The sequence below is a fragment of the Hippichthys cyanospilos genome, chromosome 21 (genome assembly GCF_059441005.1).
Source record: "Hippichthys cyanospilos isolate Australia breed blue-spotted pipefish chromosome 21, RoL_Hcya_1.0, whole genome shotgun sequence".
Lineage (NCBI taxonomy): Eukaryota > Metazoa > Chordata > Actinopteri > Syngnathiformes > Syngnathidae > Hippichthys > Hippichthys cyanospilos.
Genome location: NC_142389.1, coordinates 12505177 through 12529708, shown reverse-complemented (window position 1 = coordinate 12529708; position 24532 = coordinate 12505177). Strand labels below are relative to the sequence as shown.

At 39.1% G+C, this 24532-nt stretch overlaps 1 protein-coding gene across 6 annotated transcripts in view; it reads right to left on the bottom strand.

Annotated features, from left to right (window-relative positions):
• LOC148406638 (growth factor receptor-bound protein 10-like) overlaps positions 1–24532 on the bottom strand; it is an 81505-nt gene that overhangs the window by 18106 nt on the left and 38867 nt on the right. For all 6 annotated transcript variants that reach the window (XM_088404733.1, XM_088404732.1, XM_088404736.1 and 3 more), the window contains 3 exons: positions 24036–24159; positions 6103–6259; positions 1453–1568 (listed from right to left, as the gene is read on the bottom strand). In XM_088404733.1, coding sequence (XP_088260859.1) covers positions 1453–1568; positions 6103–6259; positions 24036–24159 — 397 coding nt within the window. The remainder of the gene's footprint in view (positions 1–1452; positions 1569–6102; positions 6260–24035; positions 24160–24532) is intronic.

Here is a 24532-nt window from a genome sequence, read left to right as displayed (position 1 = left end):
AACAACAAAGTTTATCCGATGAAACGGGGGCAAAAAGGGGCAGAACAATAGTACAATACTTTACAGTACAGTATGTATAGAGTAATTTATTTTATTTATTCATAATTTATTTATTTTTTAGTTTATTTTTAAGAACGGATCCAAGTCGATGACCCCCCGTATACACACACACACACACACACACACACACACACACACACACGCACACACACACAGGGCCCCCAGTTTACGAGATTAATCCGTTCCGTGGTTGGGATCGTAACGCGAATTCGCCATATGGCGGGCAACCCAAACCTATGTTAATTAGCTATTGCTTGTAAAACCCCAGGTAAAAACATAAAAATTGTATATACATATTAAAAATTGGTATCAAAATAGTATAGTAAGTGCTACTTACATATAATATACATGCATACAATTTGCATCATAAATAAATATATAAAGAATTTATTTACCTTTGAGTGACGCTTGTTATGGCCATATTCCCTAGTAAGGGTAGCCTAGGTTAGACTCGCTTAGCTTTCTTTGTATTTCTTGCTTATCTCTAACTTCTCCATATAAATCATTGTCTTACTTCTCTCTTTGACATCACTAGCAATCTTAGGACTCATTGATAACCAATTCAAGTTTGATTTAAGCACTAAAATGCATAATAAATACAATATTGAAAGCACTCTCACGCAAGATCAAGTTTTTAGGCAGCCATCTTTGTCAATAGCAGACCAATATCTTAGGAAGTTGTGATGCCGACCAATAGTAGAGACCAGTATCTTAGGGAGTTGAGACGCCGACCAATAGCAGAGCAGAATTGTGGAGACGCGTTGCAGCGGAGGCAGTTTGATGCCAACTGAAAATAAGAGCAATTACCAAAAATGCCTCAAGAGGGAGGCAAAACAACAAATACAACCAACCCCACAGGTCATGACAGTTGTTGATGTTAATTGTAAAGCGGGACAAATGACATAAAGAGGAGACGAAAAAACTTAGTACTCCGCATCGCAACTTGAAAAAAACGTAAGCCAGGGACACCATAATCCGTGGGTCACACACACACACTTAAAAAAAAAAACTATTATTTTTAAATCTTTTATTCTCCAATGAAAGAATATATAGTAAAATTAAACATTTCAAAATTTATAAAGTTCTACTTTCAAAAAACGTCAGCTGAAAGCAATATTGTTTTCATTTCAGTCATCATTAACAGCAATAAAAATGTGCTTGCAAGACACTGTTTTTCTTTGTCTTACAAATACAAAGCAGTTCCAATGGTCTTAAATCGTATTAACTTAACGTATGTATACTGTATTTGCCACAATGCCAACAAAACATGAAATGATCGGAACATTAGCTGCTACAACTAAAATCATCACCGTGGTGTGTGTGTGTGTGTGGGGCTGCGTGCTAAAGCAAAGCAGTCACAGAAAGGTCAAGAGTGGGATGAGAGAGACTCACCAGGGGGTTCCTGAAGAATTCATATTTGGCATAGTTTTTCCTGAAGAGGAATTTGCTGTCGCTGCTCATGGAAGCTTGAACCTGAACCACCAGTTCGTGGTCCTCCAGGCATCTCTCTGCCAGCGGGAATACACGGACAGACAGACAAACAGCCAGTGTGAGTCACAGTGTTATCTTTGTATTGTCCACTGGGTGCTGTTGAGGCAGACTACCATTCAAAAATGCATCCAGTCTTGTATTATTTATGATTTTGGGTGGTGGATCTGCTCTTCATTGCAACATTAAACCTTATAAGAGATGCAACAATGAATCGACATTAGAGATCGAGCAATTTTGAGCCAATGCAAATAATTTGTTGCCAAGGAAGTCGATAACCAGTATCTGAAGCCGATATTCATTTTCAGTGAAAATGTTGGCATTAACAAATACAAACTCCTACTCACAACTTTGCTAAAATGTCATTAAGATTATGCTTAGGGAACACCTTCCATCTTCTTTTATTTCATTTTTGTTTTAAAATTGTTACAAAAAAATTGAGGGAGTTCCCACTCCCGAGCATGTCTTAAAAGTTGAACAACATTATATTCAAACCCACATTCTAAAGTGCTGTCTTAATTTCAAACAAAAATCAAAAGGTTTTTCAAAGTGCCTCCAAGGTCAGCAGATATACTTATAAAATTAACTGAAAATTCTGATTATTCAATTATTCTTGATAATTAATAATCATTTATACATTGTCTAAAAATTGCAGCTAGTTGACTGTAAATTGTCTCAGATTTCTTTAATTCTGTATTAACGCAGACTTACTTTCACTGAGTGAAATCAAAATAAGATATTTCCAAACATCTGTTTTTACTTTTGAAAACAATAGTCATTTTTGACTTTCTGGACCAAACTAGCAAACAAATCATGAAAAAAACAAAAAATTCCTATGTCAATTTCCTTTTTTTTTTTTTTTTTTTTTAACTCATTCCCTGCTAGCCCAGTCAAAATGTATTTTTGACTTGTACCCTCCTGAGAGCCAGACTAATAAATTGTCTCCACTTTTGTGTCCATTTTTGTCTCAGGAAAAACAGTAGTTAATTGCATCACACCTAAACACGTGAGACATAAATGGGAGGGCTAGGATGTCCTGTGTACACAAAGACTTAATTGGGTAGCTCCAATGACTCAAACGATATAGACCAAAAATAAATGTCCACTACAGTTGACACAAATGAATAGGTAGGGTCTCAGTTGGATACGTAGATATCAAAGACAGTGAGTAACATGTATACTGAAGTGAATATGTTGACTTAGTCGCTGCAGTATATATAATGAGAATAAGTTCACTTATTCATTGGCAGACCTTGAAAAGTGGATCCTTCATGTCTATAACTGTCAATGGCAGTGAATGAGTATAAATTCATGTAACTTAAATCACGTTTAAAAAAAAAAATCTGATTGACAAAAGCCTTGACAATCTAATATATTAAAATAGTAGTTAGCAGCAGATCCATGGTGCTCTTTTATGTGCAATGCTCATAAAATGTCAGCTTGCCCCACATCATTGTCTTCCCACAACGATATAATAAGAGCAAAGGAGTTTAAGAGTGTAACAGCAGCAAGAAGAAAAGAGGCACTGTGAGGCAGGGAGGGAGGAAAGCATAGGTGGAGGGGAGGGGAAACAAGTGGCAAGAGATGGCGAGGGGTGGGGGGAATGGGGGAGGGTTTGGCTGTGTGGGCATTGCAGGAAGATGATGTCATCTATTTAGGCTGATTGCCGAGAGCAGAGGAGGAGGCATAAGCAAAGTGCACCCAGCCCGCAGATGAGCGTACATTAAGAGCTCACACAGGCCTAACGTGATCACTGTGGTGCATGTGTGTCTGTGTTAATGTGGAGGGTATATGATTGAAGAAATGGATAGTGACAGGATGTTCTATGGACACACACACACACACACACACACACACACACACACACACACACACACACACACACACACAGAAAAAAATCTTGAGCCATAATTCTTCTCCCTACAGTCCTGCGCACGTCTTATTTTCACACACATTTGTATGGCTATACTTGTGAGGACATTTATTGACGTAATGCATTTTCTAGCTCCAAGCCCTAACCTTAACCATCAGAAAGGATTGGCTGACTCTTACCCTAACCTCAACCATTACCCAGTTCAAACCTATACTCTAATGTCAAGTCTTGACCCTCAAAAAGAGGTCTGGATAAGTGAGGACCGGTCTAAATGTCCTGGCCTACAAAATGTCCACAATATGTTGATAGAAAACTCAGGAAGGTTCACACAAGTATAGCCGCACACACAAACACACACACACACACACACACACACACACACACACACACACACACACACACACACACACACACACACACACACACACACACACACAAACAAACGGCTGCTAGCTAAAAACGAATGTGGCAGCGTGGCTGGAAATGTTTGACCTTCGTTCTGTGAGTGTGTGTGTGTGTGAGCAAGTGGGGGGGATTTCCTATGGAGGGTTAAGCGCGGAGCGATTGGCCAGCCGTGCAAGGGGCTCGTCTGACAGAGATCTATGATTGGTTCCTCGCAACTCTGGTATGACGCTTTAGTCCAGGCCTCTTCGCATGCCCCTGCCGCTACCCCCCTTCCCTTTTTTTCTTTTTGCTTGCTTTTTTTCCCTTTCCTCCCTCTGTCGACTCACCTCACATTCCATCTCTCCACTGCACTTTTTTTTTCCAGCAACACAAGATGAAGCAGCAATGCACAAAGCGATCCTTTGACTCTAAAAATACAAGTCTGGGAGTGGGAAAGCCTCACGGTGGACAAAGACAAGACTCGAGGGGAAAAAAAAAGGAGCTAAGTAAAGCTTCAAAAGTGTACGCCGTGAAAGTCGATGTTCCTTTTTGTTCTCTTCGTTAATGGGGGAAGGAGGAAGCGTGTGTTTGGGGAGCAGAAAAATGCTTAATCCTGCTAGCGAGACCACCTACTCCAGATGTATAGAAGGCATACAAACACTTGTGCCATGCTCAAGTGAACATGCACACTGAGAGCATACAGGAGAACATCCCCACACACACACAAGCACACACACACCCACACAAGCCACCATAACTTGAAAGTCCTCTGATAAAACAGCCTATAAATCTGTTGCCTGTGTTTGTATTACATCCAGTAAACGGTGTTTCATTTCATTGTACATGTCAAAGCAATGCAGGCTAAAAAAAATATGCGTGAGGGATTAAATTCAGAGATAATGCTTCGTGTGTGCATGTACTGTGCCAAATAATTTAAATGTATGATAAACTCATCCATCCCCAAAAAGGTATTTATAATGTTATAACAGCCCAGACATTTAAACCCAATTTAACATTTTTTAAAATGTTAGGTTAAAAATAGTTTGGAAATAAGTTAAGGCAATGCATCATTGTATAATATAAGGGTCCGCAATTCATGGTTCCAGATTCGCATGTGCCTCTTTCATCCTTCTACTCTGTGGCCTTGGAAAATAATTATTAAGTCACTCAAATATAAATACATTTGTTTTCCAAATAAGAAGATTATACTGCTCTTGTAACATTTAAAGACAAAAAAAAAAAGATATTTAAAATTTTTGCACCTTGGTGCTTTCCACTCAACATTTTGAAGTGGCCATTGCAAGATGACCTAGAATGACTTTCAGTGTACAGCAGTGCATTTTTAAGAGAAAATTTCTTGAATTTATTGAATTTCAAGGTGATTTCAAACTTTTAACTGGTACTTTAAATGTATTAATTGGCCCTTATTTTGAAAATATATACATTAGGTGGGGACAACTGTTTATTTTCTTGCCAATCTCTTTTATGAAGACTTTTCACCTGCCTGTGATTTCAAAACTAGCTGAGTGAATCGCAGTCATTCCTGCCCTCTGTCAGAGACTATAACTACAATGTGGCCCACGATAAAAATGAGTTTGACACATAAGATTTGGGCTCAGTTTTAATTTAGTGAAAAAAAGAGGATTACTTCTACTTTTTTTTTTTTTTGAGGCTCAGAGTTTTTTTCCTTTCTGTGGGAGTCAGTCAAAATTAGGTACAAACTGTTCATTGGCCGGGCCAATTATTGGCGCAGATATTTGGCACTTTGACAATCGTTTGATGGCCAATATTAAATCAATTCAAAACTGTGTTAGCTAAAGGGAGCTGTTTAAAATTTCAGTTAACTTTATGAGATTCTACTGATGCAGGAATTACTCTGCACCTTTTGTTTTATTTGGAAGTTAAAACAAGTGAAATTTAACATAGTTGTTATGAAATTTGGAAGATTTCCTTTAAAGACATGCTTATGACAGAGATTTTACAAAAATGTCTGTTATCAAAGCTCTGACAATATGCAAATCTAAAAAGTTGCTTGGTATGTATACGCTTGTAGACATTTCATAAAAGGATTATTTTTTCAGCAATATTTTCGCTTTTACTGAAAATGATTATCGGCTCCAGGTATCAGTTGACGACCTCCTTGACTAAAAATAATTCGTGTAGGTTTAACTCCAGCCGGGAGTATAGTAAAAGTTTGAGTCGTAGGGAGGAGCCATATTTTGAGAGAAACCCTGTCAAAGATTTAAGTGAAGTTGAATTCCTTGACATTATTAAAAAAAAAAAAAAATGTTGCTCACCAAGGCCAAGGATGGGGTGGTGCTCCACCAGCGTCCAGGCGTTGTCATCCACACAGTGGCTTTTGTAGACCAGGAGCTGGCACACATCTCTGGCTGTCATGTCCGCCGGGATCTCCACCACTTTGCCGGCCCCATCCTCGCTCCACACCTTAACTATCTGGAAAAAAGAAAATCACATGGGCCAAGGTCACGTTTGTCACAGGCCCGACGATCTCCCGCAATGATGGTGCGGCACGGTGCGGCCTAAGCCGCTTTTCACCAAAATTCTACTGCAAGAAAAAGAAAAACGGCTCAGCTTGGCAATGTCCATTTACCTCCATCGCCACGTGCTTTGTCAAGTCCAGCTCAGTTTCCTCTCCAAAAGGAGAGTTTCTTAAAAAAAAAAAAAAAAAAATGCAGCGAAGTCCCGGAAACTGGCGCCCGCACGCTGGGTTCAGCCCTTTTGTCCACGGCTCAACCAAACTCCCTCACACGAACATCCCCGGATATGCATGTAAACTTGCTTGCGCACATCGCGCGCTGACGTGTTTTCTGCCGTGCCGGCGCCGAGGGCGAGAGGGAAAAAGTAGAAAATATTCACAGTTGGAGGACATTTTGATTACGCCCTTAAAAATGCCACCACTGGGAGCAGCGAGCGGGCACAGTTCAAAGCCCGAGTACCGCCCATTGTTGCGCCATTTTGAACCAGTTCAGCCCAAGCGCCCAAAGCGACATTTAAACTGGCTGTAATTTTTGCCCTGGGTGTTTGCTCCACAGATAACCACAGAGCAGCTGCTTCACACCACTCCATCGGCACATTCACACAAAAAGCCCTCGCTCTCGCATGCGGCGCCCGACACGAACGCATGCAATAAATATGAGCGCCAGAAATTGCTTCAAAACCACAGCGGCGACGCACATTAGGTCAAAGAGAAGGCGTTCCATGTTTGCGCGTGCGTGCGCGCTCGCACACCTACGTACTTCACATCCTGCGCCTAGAGCAGGCGTTTTGCTCGCAAACTCTGCTGCCCCGCACTGCACACAATGCAAATGTTGAAAATGACATGAAGCCCGAAAAAAAAAGTGCTAACGGACGAGTCGGGATATCACGGCGAACAATGACACCGCTATTCGGAAACATACGCTAGAAGCACCATCACGGCGACGCTAAGACAGCCTCCTAACACCAGCGAGAGAGAAAAAAAAAGTCACAGTGCTCCCTGCCCCTTGTGAAGCCAGAAGCCCCCCCCCACAACCCCCTAAATAAAAAAAGTGATTTCATGACGTGTGACTTCTTTGAGAAAAGTTTGTGAAACATTGACAAGGGGAGGGAAACGGAAAGCAGCGGGGGTCTTGATTGCTGCACTTTGCCAAATGCGCACACACACACACACGCACACACTGTTTTAAAGACACACACACATACACGCGCGCACACACACACATCCCAAAAAAGAATGAGACACAATGCAAGTCTCTTACCTCCACAGCCTGAAAGAGGCAACAGTCTGGAGAGCAGGATGGCATTTTCACACTGAGACGCTCTCCAGTGACACAGAGAGAGAGAGGGAGAGCAAGGGAGGGAGGGGGGAGGAAAAGAAGTCAGGAAGAGGGAGGGAGGGGCTGACTGGCAAGGAGAACACAAGAGAGGTAAGAGCGAAGGGGGAGGAAGAGGAGGGAGGAAGCAACAGAGGAAGGACGAGAGCGATTGGAGACTGCTCGGCCCGGCTAACACCCAGGTTGGGATGGTGACGTTGAGCGCTATCTCTCGCCGAAGCCAACCGCTATATCCACAGGTCCTCCCTCACCCACTTCTGCCCTTCCTCCTTCTCACACTGGATTAACCCAGTGTGGGATTTTTAAAAACGGTGAGCTGCTACCTGTCACGTAGCCGAAATATCACCGATCCACCCGGTCAGCTCCTTTTAAAACTCACTCAATACCAAGGACAATTTTGTTTCAGTTTTTGAGCCTAGACGATCAATCTACAGATTTTTTTTCAAAATTATTTAAGATTGTTAGGATAAGAGAGGGTCTAAAATGGCTGGCACTGAATGAGTTTAAGGGGAAGTCAAACTCCCAAATGTTTATTTTACAATAATATGTTATATGCAAGCCCATTAGTCTAAACTAGGAATGCTCAATACATCGATTGTGGTCGACTGATCAATGGTAAAAATAAATCTTTCTGTTATTTTTGCCTATGTATTTATGACATGTGAGCTGGTGTATGTGTGTGTACTGCAATTGCCAATTGCATGCTATTGTTTACATTTTCAAATGACTATTTGTGCAATATTTTAAGAAAACCACAATGTCACATCGCTGGTGACCAACATTATTTTTAGAGCAGGCTTGTGATCTACCTCAGATGGTCCTTGGACGCTACCTGGTGCCCATGAAAACCATGTCACGACCGCGGGTCAAAACGCAATATTCTGATAAATAGTGTTTGTGGAATGTACATGTAGCGCCAGCACCAATATAGAGAACAAGGCGTAGGAGTTCATAATTCTTTAAACTTCTTCCTACTCCTTTTTGAACATGTAAACTCTGTTGAATTGGTTTAACCACTGCTGATGCTTTTGGTTTAATTTCCGTTTATTTCATTTTTTAATTTCTTTTAGTCTTGTGTTTATGTGTTGAATCAATAAAGCAATAAAAACAGGTGTATTTTTTTATCTGTCTAATTTATATTCCACAAATTAATCAAAATGGTGTGTTAATACTAATGGTGGAATATATATATAGACCATATTACAGTGAAGAACATTTTTGGGTCTACTTTTAATAACCCCGCTGACTCCCTGCAAAATATATAGCACTTAATGTACTAAAGTGCAAAGCCAATCACTGTACGCACGCATCCCTCGCACTCTGCCTGCCAGGTTTTAATTTCCACCCCCTCCCCTTCCTCATATCCTCTTCCCTCTCAACAGCTGTGTGTGAAATATTATGCTGGGGAGGTTAGCGGCAGAGCAACATGTGTAACGTGCGCTTGTGCTTCGAGGCAGGACAAGCGATGAAGCAGTTGATTTGGAAGCAATATGGATCAAGCGCTGGCTTCGCTGGGGGGGGGGTAAGGGAGGGATAAGCAGAGGGAGGAGGGGAGGCGGTTGCTCAGCAAATCTGCCTGGCTTGAGCAGAGGTAGTGAGTAGGGGGTTGGGGGGTGGGAGAAAAGAAAAAAAAAAGGAGACAAGGAGGTAGTAAAGGAGGGCTGAGAGGGAGTACAGAAAGGAGAGCAATTGTGGAATGTCAGTAATGCAATACTGAGTCATAATCAGGCTCATGTGTGGCGTGCAGGCTAACACAGCTGCCCCTAATACGGTGTGCATGAGAAGTGCAAGCCAAACCAAGAGGAGCAAATGTAAACCAAGATGATTTTTTTATTTTTTTTAGTTCTTACTACAGCCTCTTGCGGCAGGTTTGCAGCCATCTGAGCTGCAGCATACAACACTGCTGAATGTTCATGTTTATGTATGCGTGTGTGGGAGGATCATGCATGTTCAAGCATGAGAAAATGAATTTAAAGCAAACAAAGCTTCCTATGTCAGTAGCTCAAGGCTTTACATTTAACAAGCTTGACCAAGATGAGGTGTAATGATTACTCAATAACTCCTAGATAAACAAAAGAATCATTTTGGTTAAACATTTCAACTAAAACTGTCCAAATCCTTGGAATTTCAGCTTTCAACCAAGTATTCTAAAATGTCTTAAGTAATTTATTAAGCAGAAAAATTATCAATAGATAAAAAGAGAATAATTGCAAATATCTGCTTTATTTTAGTAAACGATCATCAATATATTAGTCTATTTTCTGACACGAGAGTCTTAAGTCACAGAATTATTTTAAAAAAAATATTACACAAGTGGCTGGACAACATGGTGAAATTGTAAAATCTCATATTTTTTCAGTGTTTCTGGATAATTATGATTTTGATCAAAGTAATAAACCCAACTATTTTATTTCTTCAAAAAAGAATTCCTTTCAAAATGCTTGGATAACAATATAGTACACTGATTTTAAATCAGTTAAACTGTAAACCAAACGTTCACAAGGTGCAAATAAAAAAAAACAGTTATTCAGTTTGTGCATAACTTGCCTAAATGCCACAGTTAAGTAGTTAAAACAGTCAAACTAACACAATACATTTATTGCCCCACCCTAAAACAAACAAAAAGCTTTCATCGCAGTAGCTCACTGCTATTCATTTAATAAAATTGACTTTTAAAAGGCTTAAAACTACAGGTGTTACGAGTATTGACTTAATCGATTATTTTTGATGGATTAATCATCTAGAAAAGAGGTGGCCTAGTCCGGTCCTCGGGAGCCACAATCCAGCCTATTATTATTATTATACTATTATACTGATACAGTCGGCCCCCGGCTTACGAGCACCCTGATTTACGAACAATTCGCCTTACGAGCGTGGATCAGGGAGAATTTTGTCCTCCGCTTACGAACAAACCTCTCGCCTTACGAGCAATTCGACATGCCAGCCATTGAGTATATAGATATGTTCTTGTTTAATTGCGTCAATTAAATTAACAGTAACGACAGCATTAATCATCAGTAGATGCTTGGGGCAGTAACGTGAACGCTATTGCTCTTACAACGTCACACTGACTGTCTCACTCACGGTGTCTAAATATATTACCATTTAAGTGTAGTGTTTGTACAGCTAAAGGGAAAAACAGCTGACATGAAATTAAATGTGCCGATTGCAGGACAAAGAATTGTCATTGGTTTAAATGTGTGTTTTTTTTAAAATTAATTGTCAATACATTCCAACCGTTTAAAAAAAAAAGTGCGAATAATTATCAGTCAGTCACGGAGATGCGAATATGCTATTGGTCGATTAAGGTCACCCGGTCTCACTCACGGAGATGCTATTGGCCGGCGTTACACGTCAATCACAGAAATGCCGATATGCTATTGGCCGAACGCCTTTATCTAGCTTGATGGGACAGGATGGAAGTAAGGAGAGAAAATTAGTGAAAAACGGAATGTTGTGAAGACTTTGCAAACTTTATCTGTTAGACATAGCTTCTAAAATTACTAGCAGCGGTAAAGAAAGAAATAAGAGGATGATGTTTTAGTATCTGCGTGATTTGCACCCTGACTGAAAGAGTTACTGTAACACTGTAAGAGCAATAGCATTTCTATCGCCGTGTTGTCTTTGAGCGTAGGGCTCTGTCCCCCTCTGCTTACACCCAGCTCAAGTCTCGTCGTTTTAAAGGTAAAAGCTATTTATCCATTGTAATTATTATGTAATTTAAGTGTACAGCAGATTATGTCACTCGATTTTAATATATGTATACAGTGTGTCGTTTTTACCTAAGGCTTCGGCGCGCGTTGCACGCATTCACGAATTAACATGGGTTTGGATTGCCCGCTATACGAGCAATTCGAGATACGAGCGTAGCCGCTGAACGGATTAAGTTCGTAACCAGGGGGCCCACTGTATTTCCCTTCAACAGTCAAATATTCAAACAATCAGGTCGTCAGCATGGTTTGCAGAAGCCCAATAACGACCCTGATTTAAATCAGGTGAGTCGGTTGAGAAACATCAAAAACAGGCTGGATTGTGTTCTCGAGGACCAGACTCGACCACCCCTGGCCTCGAGGCTAAAATCCACAGCAGATTCTCAAACACTTTTAGTACTCTATGAAAACAGACTATCGCCATGTTAAATCAAAACAGGTCATTTAAATACCTCTACGTTTAGTTTGAATTACTCAATATTTTCACCTATTTGCTATTACAGCCCAAAACCAGTAAACAAACAAAATAAAATTCATTTGATTTTCTGTAGTGTCACTTTAAAAAGAAAAAAAAAAGAATCAGTTTTTTGAAGCAAGTGATGAAATTTGAAACAAACCAATTCAGATTCAATGGTTAATTGACAAAATAATCAAAAGGTTAATCAACTATTGATAATTGTTAGCTAGTCGCTGTATTTGCAAGATATAAATTAAACTTTGCAAGATATAGAGTCACCAAGTCTTCTTTCTCACAAGCCTCGTCTTTTCCAACCCCCACCGCCTACCAGAGGAGGGTGAAGTTGTACAATGTTATTGGCCTCCTTGTCAACACACACATAGACACACACAAGCACACAAACACAAAATGGGCTTGGAGCATATTGGATTGAAGGGTCACGGACAGACACCTGCATACATGACAACAAAAGAACACACATAACAGTATGTACAGGGTCAGCGGTCAAACTGAATAATCTGCACTGGGGTCAGGACTACTTGACCAAAAAGGTTTATGGGCCCCTAAACCTATCAGGCTATTTGCAAACACACACACACACACACACACACACACACACACACACACACACACACACACACACACACACACACACACACACACACACACACACACACACACAGAGTAAAGCGGTTGTTCTAAAGCAGCGCAGATCTCATCCACGGTGACAATAAAAGTACAGCTTGTAAAGGAAATTTCAATTCAGGAGGAGGCGGCGGCGGGCAGGGTCTGTATCTGCAGATGCAATCTTTTTATGTAACATAAGAGTACAATGATGGATTCTCTTCTCCCTGCTTGGCAATAGAAAATCTACAAAAGCACATCTATGATGCTATTCGAGGGAGATTGTCAGCTGAGCGACCATTAGTTGCTACCCTGAGGTTCATTTCCAATGTACTTGAATTCCAATGCTTGCAATCATCGTCTCAAAAAGAATCCAATGTTTCGAGCCTAATTCCTTCAGATATTAAATTACGGCGCACTGACAAAAAAACCCTGTTCTTATCTCTAAGAACGGGGTGGCTTCGGCTCGTCTGCAAAGGCTAGAGCGCCAGAGCTGGATGCCCACTGTGGGTAAAAATATCATTGTTGGGAGTAAAGCTCATTTGCTTGCTGGCAATTGCTGAGGTGTCCTTGAGCAAGGCATTGTCTGCACAACACAGCAAGATTTGTGCGTCTCTTTGAGCTCAGTGCTTCTCAATTGTTTTTTTGCAAAGCCCCCTCCCCCACTTAGAAAGATAAACCATTTTTTGCACCCCCATACCCACTCACTAGGGTGACAATAAATAAGACCATTCCACCATTGCTGGCTTGCTGGTGCCTATTACAGCAGTCTTTGGGTGGGGGGGGGCGGCTTGGAATGGTTGGCAGTCAATTGCAAGGCACACAGTGAGGAGCAACCATTCACAAACCCAATTACACCTAAGGACAATTTAGAGTGTCAATAAAGCTGCCATGCATATATTTGGAATGTGAAGGAAGCCGACACATAGGGAGTGAGCCGGATTTGAACTCAGGACTCTGAACTGAGGCAGACGTGTTAACCACTATTTCTAAATTAGATTATCTATTAAAAAAAACTAAAAAAAAAACTGTATATCGTAAATCTAAAATTATATCCTTTATAACATTAACATAGAAAAAAAGCAATATAAATAACTTTATGTGAATCAGAGAGCAAGAAATAAAGTCAATCCTGATTTAAAAAACTATAAATATTTTTGATCAGAAGTGTTTGATGCTGGAATGAATAAAAAAAAAAAAATTGTGTAAATTAATCTGGAACATTAACACAGAAGCACCAAATTCCTAAACATTTTAACTATTTTTTTTTGTTTTAAGATTATGCTGTTTTGTAAAAAATAAATAATTAAAATGTTTTTTGTCATGGCAGTAACACAACATACTCTATGTATTAGCATTTTGCCAACGTTAAAAAAAGTTTCCAAATGGAACAATTGAGATGAGAAAATATTAGGGTCTTTGGTAGGTCAATAATACATATCATCACTGATATTAATTTATTTTTATTTCTGGAGCAATGACAGTGTTTAAAAAAAAATACTCTAACCCCTCGGGACCATTAAATGTCCTCATTATAAAATAAATAAATAAATATTATATATAATTTACATTAGAACTTTTGCTAGGTCAATAATTCATAGCATCACTGATTTTAAAGCATTTTTATTTTTAAAATACCCAGCAAGCCAAAAGGTTGAAATTGTAATCTAAATGTAAAGATGAATGTGCCAAAACTTTAAAAAGTGTTTTTCTGAAAGCAGTAAGTAGTAATAAAAAGTAAGCCCACATGGTCACAAAAATATATATAAATTTAAAAAACTCCTTCAGAAACGGGAAAATCCCAAATGATATAGAATATGAAGTGCCTACAACTTTGAGGGAAAAGACCCCCTCTGTGTAATATGTGGCGACAGGCCCGCAAATGAGGTAATTAGGCCTTCAAAACTGCCAAAAAAAAGCACAGAATACCATGCTTCCATTTCCAACATCCTATCTTAGTGAAGCGGGGTTTTCTGCAATGACGCCGACAAAACCAAATCACGGAGTAGACTGGACCGAAGTAACACGTGCGTGAATGACTGGCACACTTGGGTGTCATTATATCTCATTACCGGCTCGAGTAAATTTCTTTGGAATAGCTTTTGTCGTCATATGTTATGTTATTTAAGTTTTCAGGTTTTGAAACGTCACTGTCTTGTAAACAAAGTCGCGCCAAAGTGGTTTTGTGTAAAAAGCCCCTTGGTTGGGACCTGTGCTGTATGGTGAGATTTATTCAGGATGCCATGGGTGCTCCTACACCCTAAGTGCTCTCTAACCTCTTTCATGTCTGCAACTTTTTGGGTTTCAAAGCAGACTGAGTTGATTAGCTACAGACAGGCCAAACTCAATCTCACCTCGCCAGAGGGTCAACACAAAGCCTGAGTGTCTCACCTCCCAACGACCTGCCACTCACATGGCAACACATATGCAAAAAAAAAAAAAAAAAAAAAAAAAGTCCAATATACTGATGGATCAACAACCACTTGATTTTTTTTTTTTTTTTTTTTTTTTTAGTGCAGCCCTACTATTTTCAACACGGCTTTAACTCTTTCAGTGCCATGGACTGAAACTCGATGTGGAACTACAGCAAATGCACATATTTACTAAAATCTCAAATTATTAAACCTTATACAGTAACTGAACAGTTACACCCTTCCATCTTTTGAAGTCTCACGGCAGCCGCGGTCATATTAAGGGCGCCCGGAAGTCTAATTAAAGTCAAATCTGAACATAATCAAATATGATAACAATGAGAATTTACACTTGAAATACCATTTCATTACAAAAGAGATTTCCAACCGTCCGGTGAAGGTCTTTGCTCCTCGGTCTTGGCTCTAGCCAACAGTGTGTGTGTTTTATGAGTGACACAGCACATCCCTTTGGGTGTAAGTTGCGGAAGTTGGGCCGGGAGTAGGTAAGTTTTCACTTACTGCAGGGGGGGTTCCACTTACCATTACCCGTGAAAAACGAGGGATCACTCTGTGTGTGTGTGTGTGTGTATATATATATATATATATATATACACACAAAACACACATACACACATCACATAACCTATTTTCAAGTTGTGATTACTAAAGAACAGAATAAGAGATAGATTCCATTTTTTTTCTAGGTAAAGAATGGAATCCAATCTTTCATATGGTATCACCAATGTCTATATAGTAGATAAATATAGTATATAAATGTTTGTCCACAAAAAAATAAACAACATAAAGTGTCAGACCTGTTCTCAAAAAGAAATAATTGTAAATAAATATTTGTCCACAGAATTATATTAAACATGTGTTCAACTCAATTATTTTTAAAGGATATTTGTATTGTTTGTTTATTTTATTGAAAATCCAGAGTAACCCATGGAGTTCCTTCAAGTCCCCCCAAGTATACCACTGAGAACCACTGTTCTAGGAGTAGCCTTTTCAGATCATTGGCACTGAAAGAGTTAATCGTAAGTTTGGGAACAAAACATAAGCAGAAAAATCCAACCGTTTTCATCCATGGTGACTTGGTGTTGACTTAAAATCACATCACAGGTGCTCAAATACATACAGTTCACCTTTGGTTAGACTTTGGTCACGTGACACTTTCAAACTGAGCTGTGATTGGTAGTTGACTGAGCCCTGAGCAACTGCGCTCTGATGTCATCATCAGTCGACAGCAAGTGACACAATGGCCGCTCCCTGGGATGGTTAAATTAAGGTGGCTTTTGCTGCGTCATTTAAATTCCACAAAATCAGAATGTCGTCTTTAAACTAGTGGGCCCCCGTAGAACATATTGTAAAATTAGAATTTTGACATGACTTGGCTTTAAAAACATGAAACAGATAAGTGATTGAATTGCCATTTGCAGTAAAGCACCTTGATCCGTATTAGAATGGACAGTGACGTTGTATCTCCCTAACAATAGCGCTTACACATCCATGTCATTAGGAGCTTATGCCGTAGAAAAGGCTCTCACTGCAATCATTGCACGCACACAACACACGCTGGTGCACCTGATCTGATTGCAGCGGGTCAGCAGACCTTTGCGTGCAGGGAGAACATCAGCTGACCGTAGACAAAAAAGTAGGGGAAGAAGTCCTCACCGCAAGGAGAGAATGACTAAGCACTCGGCTGCCATGGCATTGTCGCAATGAATACCGCCATCACACTGTGTTTGGGGTGATAAATCGGAACACGTTAGCTGCTGTTCACAAATGTGCTGTCAATAATCCAGCAAGTGATATGTCAACTAAAACATGATATTACAGAGAAGCACTGACTGAAGCATATGTTTCCTTTGCCATTTCTTAAAATGAAAATGATCCTACTGGAACGCTTTTTGTTTTTCCATGAGTTGCTACACAAATAAAGTCCACCTCGCCTATTCACTCGAACAACAATAGCAGTAATAATTTCCTCCCGGAGAAAAAGATTCTCAACTCCAGTGTGGCGTCAGCAGGCAATGGAGTGGAATCACTGTGAGAGGCAGATTAACGGAACAAAAATCATTGAAAGACAATCTCGAAGCATTGGACTCTGATTCTATTGGAACACCTTGAAGACTGCTATACTGTTTTTCTTAGAAATTTAAGTTTTTTCAGTAGCATAACTATGGGATGAACATCAATTTTCTACAGTAGCCGTTCCCAAATGGGGGAGGGGTCAAAGTACCCCTGGGTACATGAAGGCAATTCAGGGAGTTTGTGAAATCTTGAATGGGTTTCTGCACGTATCAGAAAATCCACAGTGTATACAGATGTATACAATTAATGGAAACAGTGGAAATAAATGTAGCCAATGAGTGAACGCTTTGGTACTTGTCATGGGACGCAAACGTGAAGCTGTTTCCTAACAATGTATTTCAACAGGCATCAATTATATGCAGATTTGTATCATTCATGGGCAGCCTTGTACCTATTCCCAGAAAAGTCAAGGTCTATATACCACAATTTCCCAAATAAGGCCAAAAACATGGGTGTGTCCTATAAACAGTAACTTAAACAAATAAATAAAATAAAATGTTTATCTAAAAAAAAAAAAAAGAATAATGAAAGATATTGCCAAATCTGCAATAAGCACTCATTTTTACACTTACATCAATTTCTTGCATAATGTCTTTCACTTTCCTTTATCCATCTTTCTTCCTTATCATATTTGTGCTGTTTTCAAGTGTTTGCTTGGTTAAGACCCGCGTGGCTGTACGCGTCAAAATTACATCCCTCCGCACGGAGTGTAAGCGGAATACATATGCCGCAACGCCTATCTTGCGGAACGAACGGAAAACATGGCGAATGAACTATTGCTTATGAAAGTTCACCGGTAAAAACGTCTTCATGATTCATCTGAAAAGGAATACCGTGATCGAAATACTGTAAACAACTCCTGGCGAGGACCACGTTCAGGAGAGATGAGTAGTTTTGTTTAGATCATTTGAAAAAAAACATTTCGTAACAAGGGGATTTTTGCACACTCAGGTTTTGTTGCATTTTTATATCGGCCGTATTCTTTTTTACACTAATTACCAATAAATGTAATGAAATAAATGTAGCCAATGAGTGAACGCTTTGGTACTTGTCATGGGACGCAAACGTGAAGCTGTTTCCTAACAATGTATTTCAACAGGCATCAATTATATGCAGATTTGTATCATTCATGGGCAGCCTTGTACCTATTCCCAGAAAAGTCAAGGTCTATATACCACAATTTCCCAAATAAGGCCAAAAACATGGGTGTGTCCTATAAACAGTAACTTAAACAAATAAATAAAATAAAATGTTTATCTAAAAAAAAAAAAAAGAATAATGAAAGATATTGCCAAATCTGCAATAAGCACTCATTTTTACACTTACATCAATTTCTTGCATAATGTCTTTCACTTTCCTTTATCCATCTTTCTTCCTTATCATATTTGTGCTGTTTTCAAGTGTTTGCTTGGTTAAGACCCGCGTGGCTGTACGCGTCAAAATTACATCCCTCCGCACGGAGTGTAAGCGGAATACATATGCCGCAACGCCTATCTTGCGGAACGAACGGAAAACATGGCGAATGAACTATTGCTTATGAAAGTTCACCGGTAAAAACGTCTTCATGATTCATCTGAAAAGGAATACCGTGATCGAAATACTGTAAACAACTCCTGGCGAGGACCACGTTCAGGAGAGATGAGTAGTTTTGTTTAGATCATTTGAAAAAAAACATTTCGTAACAAGGGGATTTTTGCACACTCAGGTTTTGTTGCATTTTTATATCGGCCGTATTCTTTTTTACACTAATTACCATATTTTCCGCACTATAAGGCGCACCCTCAATTAATGACATTTTAAAACTTGTTCCATATATAAAGCGCACCGGATAAGGCGCACCCTCATTTAATGACATATTTTAAAAACTTTTTCAATCAGAATGTAGTAATACTCAAAGCAATAACAACAATAAGTCCAATAATAACTATAAACTCTCAATAGCATAATAACTTAATGTCAATATGACCAACCTTGTTCAACTGTAGACACTCAAAAGAAACAGGTAAATCTTACTGTATCCCAATCTCAATATAGATCCATATATAAGGCGCACCTGATTATAAGGTGCACCAACAGCTTTTTAAAAAAATGAAGGCTTTTAGGTGCACCTTATTGTGCGGAAAATACGGTACTTTACCGGGACATCATTTGTCATTTGGGTGTTAGCAGCCAGTGCCTGTTGCACCTCGCAGCAGCTCATGTTAGCTGAGCAATATTTTCAGTAAAAAAAGCGAGCAGAAAGAACCATCGTCCGTGTCCATCCTTGTTCACACACAGAAGCATTACCAAAACAAAGAGGCTCATGTTAAATTTATGATGTTTTCAGATTCAATTAAAAGTGCACTAGATAGAAAACACGGAAAGGTATTCCACTTGACTTGTTTATGAATTGTGGTCTTTTGGCATATACACACACAAATTATAAACTAGTGGGAACACGGATAGTGTGCAATTTCGGGTATTGATGACAAAATGAACTCAAGCCATGTCGGCAAAAACAACTAATTCGAGCGCATTTAACATTACACTGGCAAGGCGGTCACTTACTCATAATGTGCGCAATCTGAAACACACTTAACCCTGAGCAAATATATAATTTACGCATAAACACACACAAGAAAACACAAGAAAATATGAAGAATTTACAAAGACGTTATTCTGTTTTGCTATATACGTGAAGATTAAAAAAATTCCAGAATATGAACCTATAATTAAGGGTGCGTATTTTACACAGGTGTGTCCTTAATTTGGGGAATTATGGTAGTCAATATGGGTTTAAAAAAAAAAAAAAACCCGAAAAGAATGTGCTTTTACATCTTAAGGATGTAGAAATTTAAACCCATTTATATGTATTTTTCTTATTTAAAATTGATTTCAACATGGTTGGGCAGAGTATTGTCAGAAAATTACTGGCCCCGAATAAGTTAAAATCAAGTGACTGATTCACACTTAAGTACAAAAAACCTAATGGGGGTATCCCTATAACGGATACGTTCTATCATCTGGAGTTACTACAAAAAAATACACGTCGATACCACTACAAGTGTGGTTCAAAAGTTGTAGATCCAAATATGCCTTGCGCTGTTTAGGGTAACTTGTCTGGTAAAAAAATAAAATAAAATAAAAAATTACAGGGTGTACACACTTGACAATATTGCGTACCACTGCTAGGCAGCATAGTACTTGCAATGCAGTGTCCGTGCTCACACATAAAATCATGAATTAGTTACTGCCTGCAACCTGATGCAGACGTTAACCAATTTGGCTGCATCGTGACTGATCAAATTCCTGTGAGGCAGAAGCTACAAATCCGATATTTACAGAATCACACTGTCATAACTTCAGAGATGCATGGTGGTTGAGGAGGGCTACCAAAATACAATTAAATAGCATTGTGGTATTCCCTAGAGCATATCTCCAAAACCTACACAAAGTTGTCACGTTATGTTGTTCATGGTGGGCTGCTCATAATACCCAGAGGACAAATCCTTTTATGTTATTAGCAATGATGCAGACCATAAACCTGTCATGTCACGCATATACTCCAGTATACTCATAGTATAATAACATAAGCTGATAATATGAGCTGTGTATCCCAGTGAGAAAGATGGAAGATTAGTGAAGAATGTTCAGATTCCAGCAGAACAGCTGGAGGGAGCAACTGTGAGAGATCCTGTGATAAAGGGAAAAAAAAATAAATGCCAATGCAAATACCATGCAACTATGTCTGCAGACCAACACATTGCAAGACTGTCATCTATTGCATAAGATGCATTTGACAAATCCTGTCCACCGGAACTCTACTCGGCATATAGCCCAACCCACGTGCGTGCGTACACGACCGAAACCTCAACACAACCTATCAGGCTCCATTAGTAAGTTATACAACATTGCATGCTAGTAGAAGCACCAACGTCTAGAGTTGTTTCTCACAGTGACATTGTTTTGTCGCATTTGTGTGATTTGATCAGTTCAGGCCAATAGTCAAAGGCTGGCTGGATTTGTTCATCAATAGTTATTTGTGATAATCAATTAGTTATTGCAGCAATTCTCAAATAGGGGTACAAGTACCCCTGGCGGTAGGTGAAGGAAGATTTTCTGCAAGTATCCATCAAATCTAATTTCATTCTTTTTTTTTTTTTTAATACTGTGCTGGGAAAAAAAAGCTTTTCTTTTCAAATTAAAAGCAAATAAATTGGAACATGAAAACATATAATTAAATTGTGTTATAGTGATTCCTTTGCAAAATGTTGTATTCCTTTATTTTGATGGTGTTCATATAATTGCAATCTGCCCTTACTGACACAATTTTCATGCAAACAAGCTAGAGATAAAGTAGATGTTGTGCGACGTAGATTTGAGTTGCTGAATTATAAATGACTAGAGATACAATGATAACTTAAGTTTTTAAGTCATCCCCCCTCCCTTTATTATGAGATTTCTTTAGCCTTTCATGAAACAAAGTTTAACATTATGGTGAATCAAAATCAAACATTTAAAACATTTCCTTATATTTTGGAACAGAGCAACATTTTTGTTGATTCTCTTGACGTTACGGACAAACAAGTCAGCAAATCATACCATTTTCTGCACTGTTTATTTGAAGAAAAAAATCCTATCTTGAAAAAAAAGTGATGGAAATTAAATCATGTTTTGTTACCTGATTCATAGACAAAAAAAAAAAAAAAATCTTTTAAAATAGTCATTCATTGCAGCCCTAATTAATTTACTGGTATATGTACTAAGATAAGGTGGATAGAAATACAACATGAATAGTCAATGTGACTGCACTATATAAGACAGATAGGAATTTCCATGTCAACTATTATCATTATATTAAAGATAATCACAGGTATATCAAAACAACTCCTGCTGGGAATGACAACTACACCAAAGTAAAAAAAAATAGAACAAAATTCATTAAAGATCATCATTGCAGAATGCGTACAACTTCAACCAGTATTTTTGCGCATGTACACTTCCAACTCTATCATACCCATTGTGCAAGACAAAACCCTCCTTCAAAAATACAACAAAATGAATACGCATGTAATCTGAATGAGATTTTCTCCCATTTGGGAACATTGGACAGCCATAGAAGGAGCTGATGTGGACAAAATGAAGATGTTTGGGGCAAAATGACACAAGAGGCCCTTTGTGGAAAGTGCAAGCTTGCTCGCTGACTGCACATCTTGTGAGATGATGTCAAGGAAACAGAATGAACACATCTGAAGTGTACGAGACACGAAACCTCTCGATACAGGAGTGCCTCTGTCAGCGTGTGTGACAGGAAGACCTTTAGAATCATTTTCATTTTCAAGACATTTTACCTGCTCAGGCACATAATGAGCAAGGAATGCTTAGAAAGGCACCAATGAAGGAATATCACTTTGAGGCTGTTAAGGGTAGTAAACCAACATTCTATTATGGTTAAAAGCTCCAAAAAGTTGACTTTTCATGATAGCGCCCCTCTAAAAGGATGGAAAATTCCTGGGAGAGGAGGCTCTGCCGGTGGAAGGAAGGGCAAGGCTGTGACACACACACACACACATGCTTTCACACACTCGCACTGTGACGCCAAGAGCCATCTTGAAAGCGTGTGAACCGGAAATGGACGCCTGTCTTGCCCGAGTAGGCAGATGGATTTGACAAAGTTCAGAGAGAGCCAACCTGCAGACGTTCCCAGCCGGCCGTGTCCCTGCCTGTGCTACGGAAGTTTGCGCCCGGTCTCCAGCATCCTGGAGACATTGCTCACCTCCTTCCACCAGAAAAACACGCCTGTCAGTGCGGGTGTGTGAGCGTGTGTTGTTTTTTTTTTGATAATATGACTTCCACTGTACTGGCAAAAAGACACATGGTGTAAGATAACCTAGGGTAACCTCTGATTGGAGGGTGCTTGCAATGTCAACACAAGCTGCTCTGACCTGAGCAAAACAGGCCAGTTGGCTGAGCTCAAACACGCACACAGTCTCATGCGCACTCATGACCGCGGCAATACAATTAAAATAACAAGAACAAATGAAGGAAAGATTCAAGATGGCATCATGCATTTAAGGGACATGCGTTTTAAACACAGTGGTCTCAAACATAACCCAAAATGTGTCAAAAGGGGAAAAATATATTTTTTTTTGGGGTGGGGGGTATACGATTAACCCTCAATGTTGGGTCATATGAAAAAAATAAATAAAACACATTTTAGGGTTGTACTGTACAAAACAACTACATTTAGTTTTCTGTGCAAAGCAAGACATTTGGGGTTCAACCAACTTCCTCATTCAGCCCAAAAAGTTGGGTGAGAATGAATCATCCATGCATCATGGGCGATTCACTTTGATGAATGGATAAACCATAAAGTGGTGATTGTGTTTTTGATTAAATTTGGGTTATTTTTCCACACAACAGTCTAATGTATAGGTTAGAGGAAGACCGATATTTTTTTTCCAGGGATACCAATTATTAGGGTGTCAAGGAGTCTGACAACTGATATTTGCAGCTGAAATTCACAAAAAAAAAAAAACGTGCTGAGATTCAAAAATTATTTTTGACAACAGAATTTTGAGTGTAGGTTAGAAATTATGTTTTTTTTCTGATTATTAGTAGTTAAGGAGGCTGATCTCCGACATTTGTAGCTGGTATTTCTTTTTAGTGGAACAAAAAGGAAGAAAAAGGATGAATTAGTGTCAAATTATTAATTTTCTCAAAGAATTTTAGGGGCTTGCTCAATTAACAACTTTTCAGGTTTGCAAAATATTAATTTATTAAAATTTATTAAAATATTAATTAAAAAAAAAATCTCAACAAACAGCCAAATGGGGTCTTAAATCATTAAATGAAAACGTAAACAAGTAAATAGCGCCCTTTTGTTTTCTACAGTTAAATAATTAAATAGAACTACTGAAAACGTTACAATTCCACTGATCTTTGTTTTGATTTCAAACAAAGTGAAATTTTCAGAAGGTTCCAAATGTCAGTCACAGTATATATATAAAACCCTTAAAATGTATGTCAGTCTCAATTTTGTTCCCAATTGTTTCTAGAAAGTGATAAGTAAATAAAAAAGAACGTTATTAAGAGGCTGTGAAGTGTCTTGCGAGCACCTACGTGTTGGTCAGAGGCCTCAATGGGGCTGAGAACTGGCGAGCCGCTTGGACTGCATAGCTCAGGAAAAGGGTTGGGGATTGCAGGCAGCGAAGCGGGTCGCAGATGTTGCTCCTCCCGCAGGCACCTGCAGGGGGAGACACACGCAGAGATTCAATCAGCTCTCTAGTCTTTGCCCACCGGTGAAACCACTGAGCAAGAAAACTCAAGGTCATGGAATGTTCCAATTACTTGTTATTACATTCCACACACAATTATACACTATTGAAGTTGTTTTATTGGTTATTCATTTGAGACACTAACGTCTTTGGGGGAAATGAATTACCCCAAAAGTTAGGACAAATGAATAACGCGCACACACACACACACACACACACATACACACACAAAAACACACACACACACAAAACCTAGTTTTTCATCATTTGTTCATGTCAGACAAGTTTTGGGCTGAAATGAATAACCCAAAGTAAACCACTAAGCAACCAAACCTTTTAGGT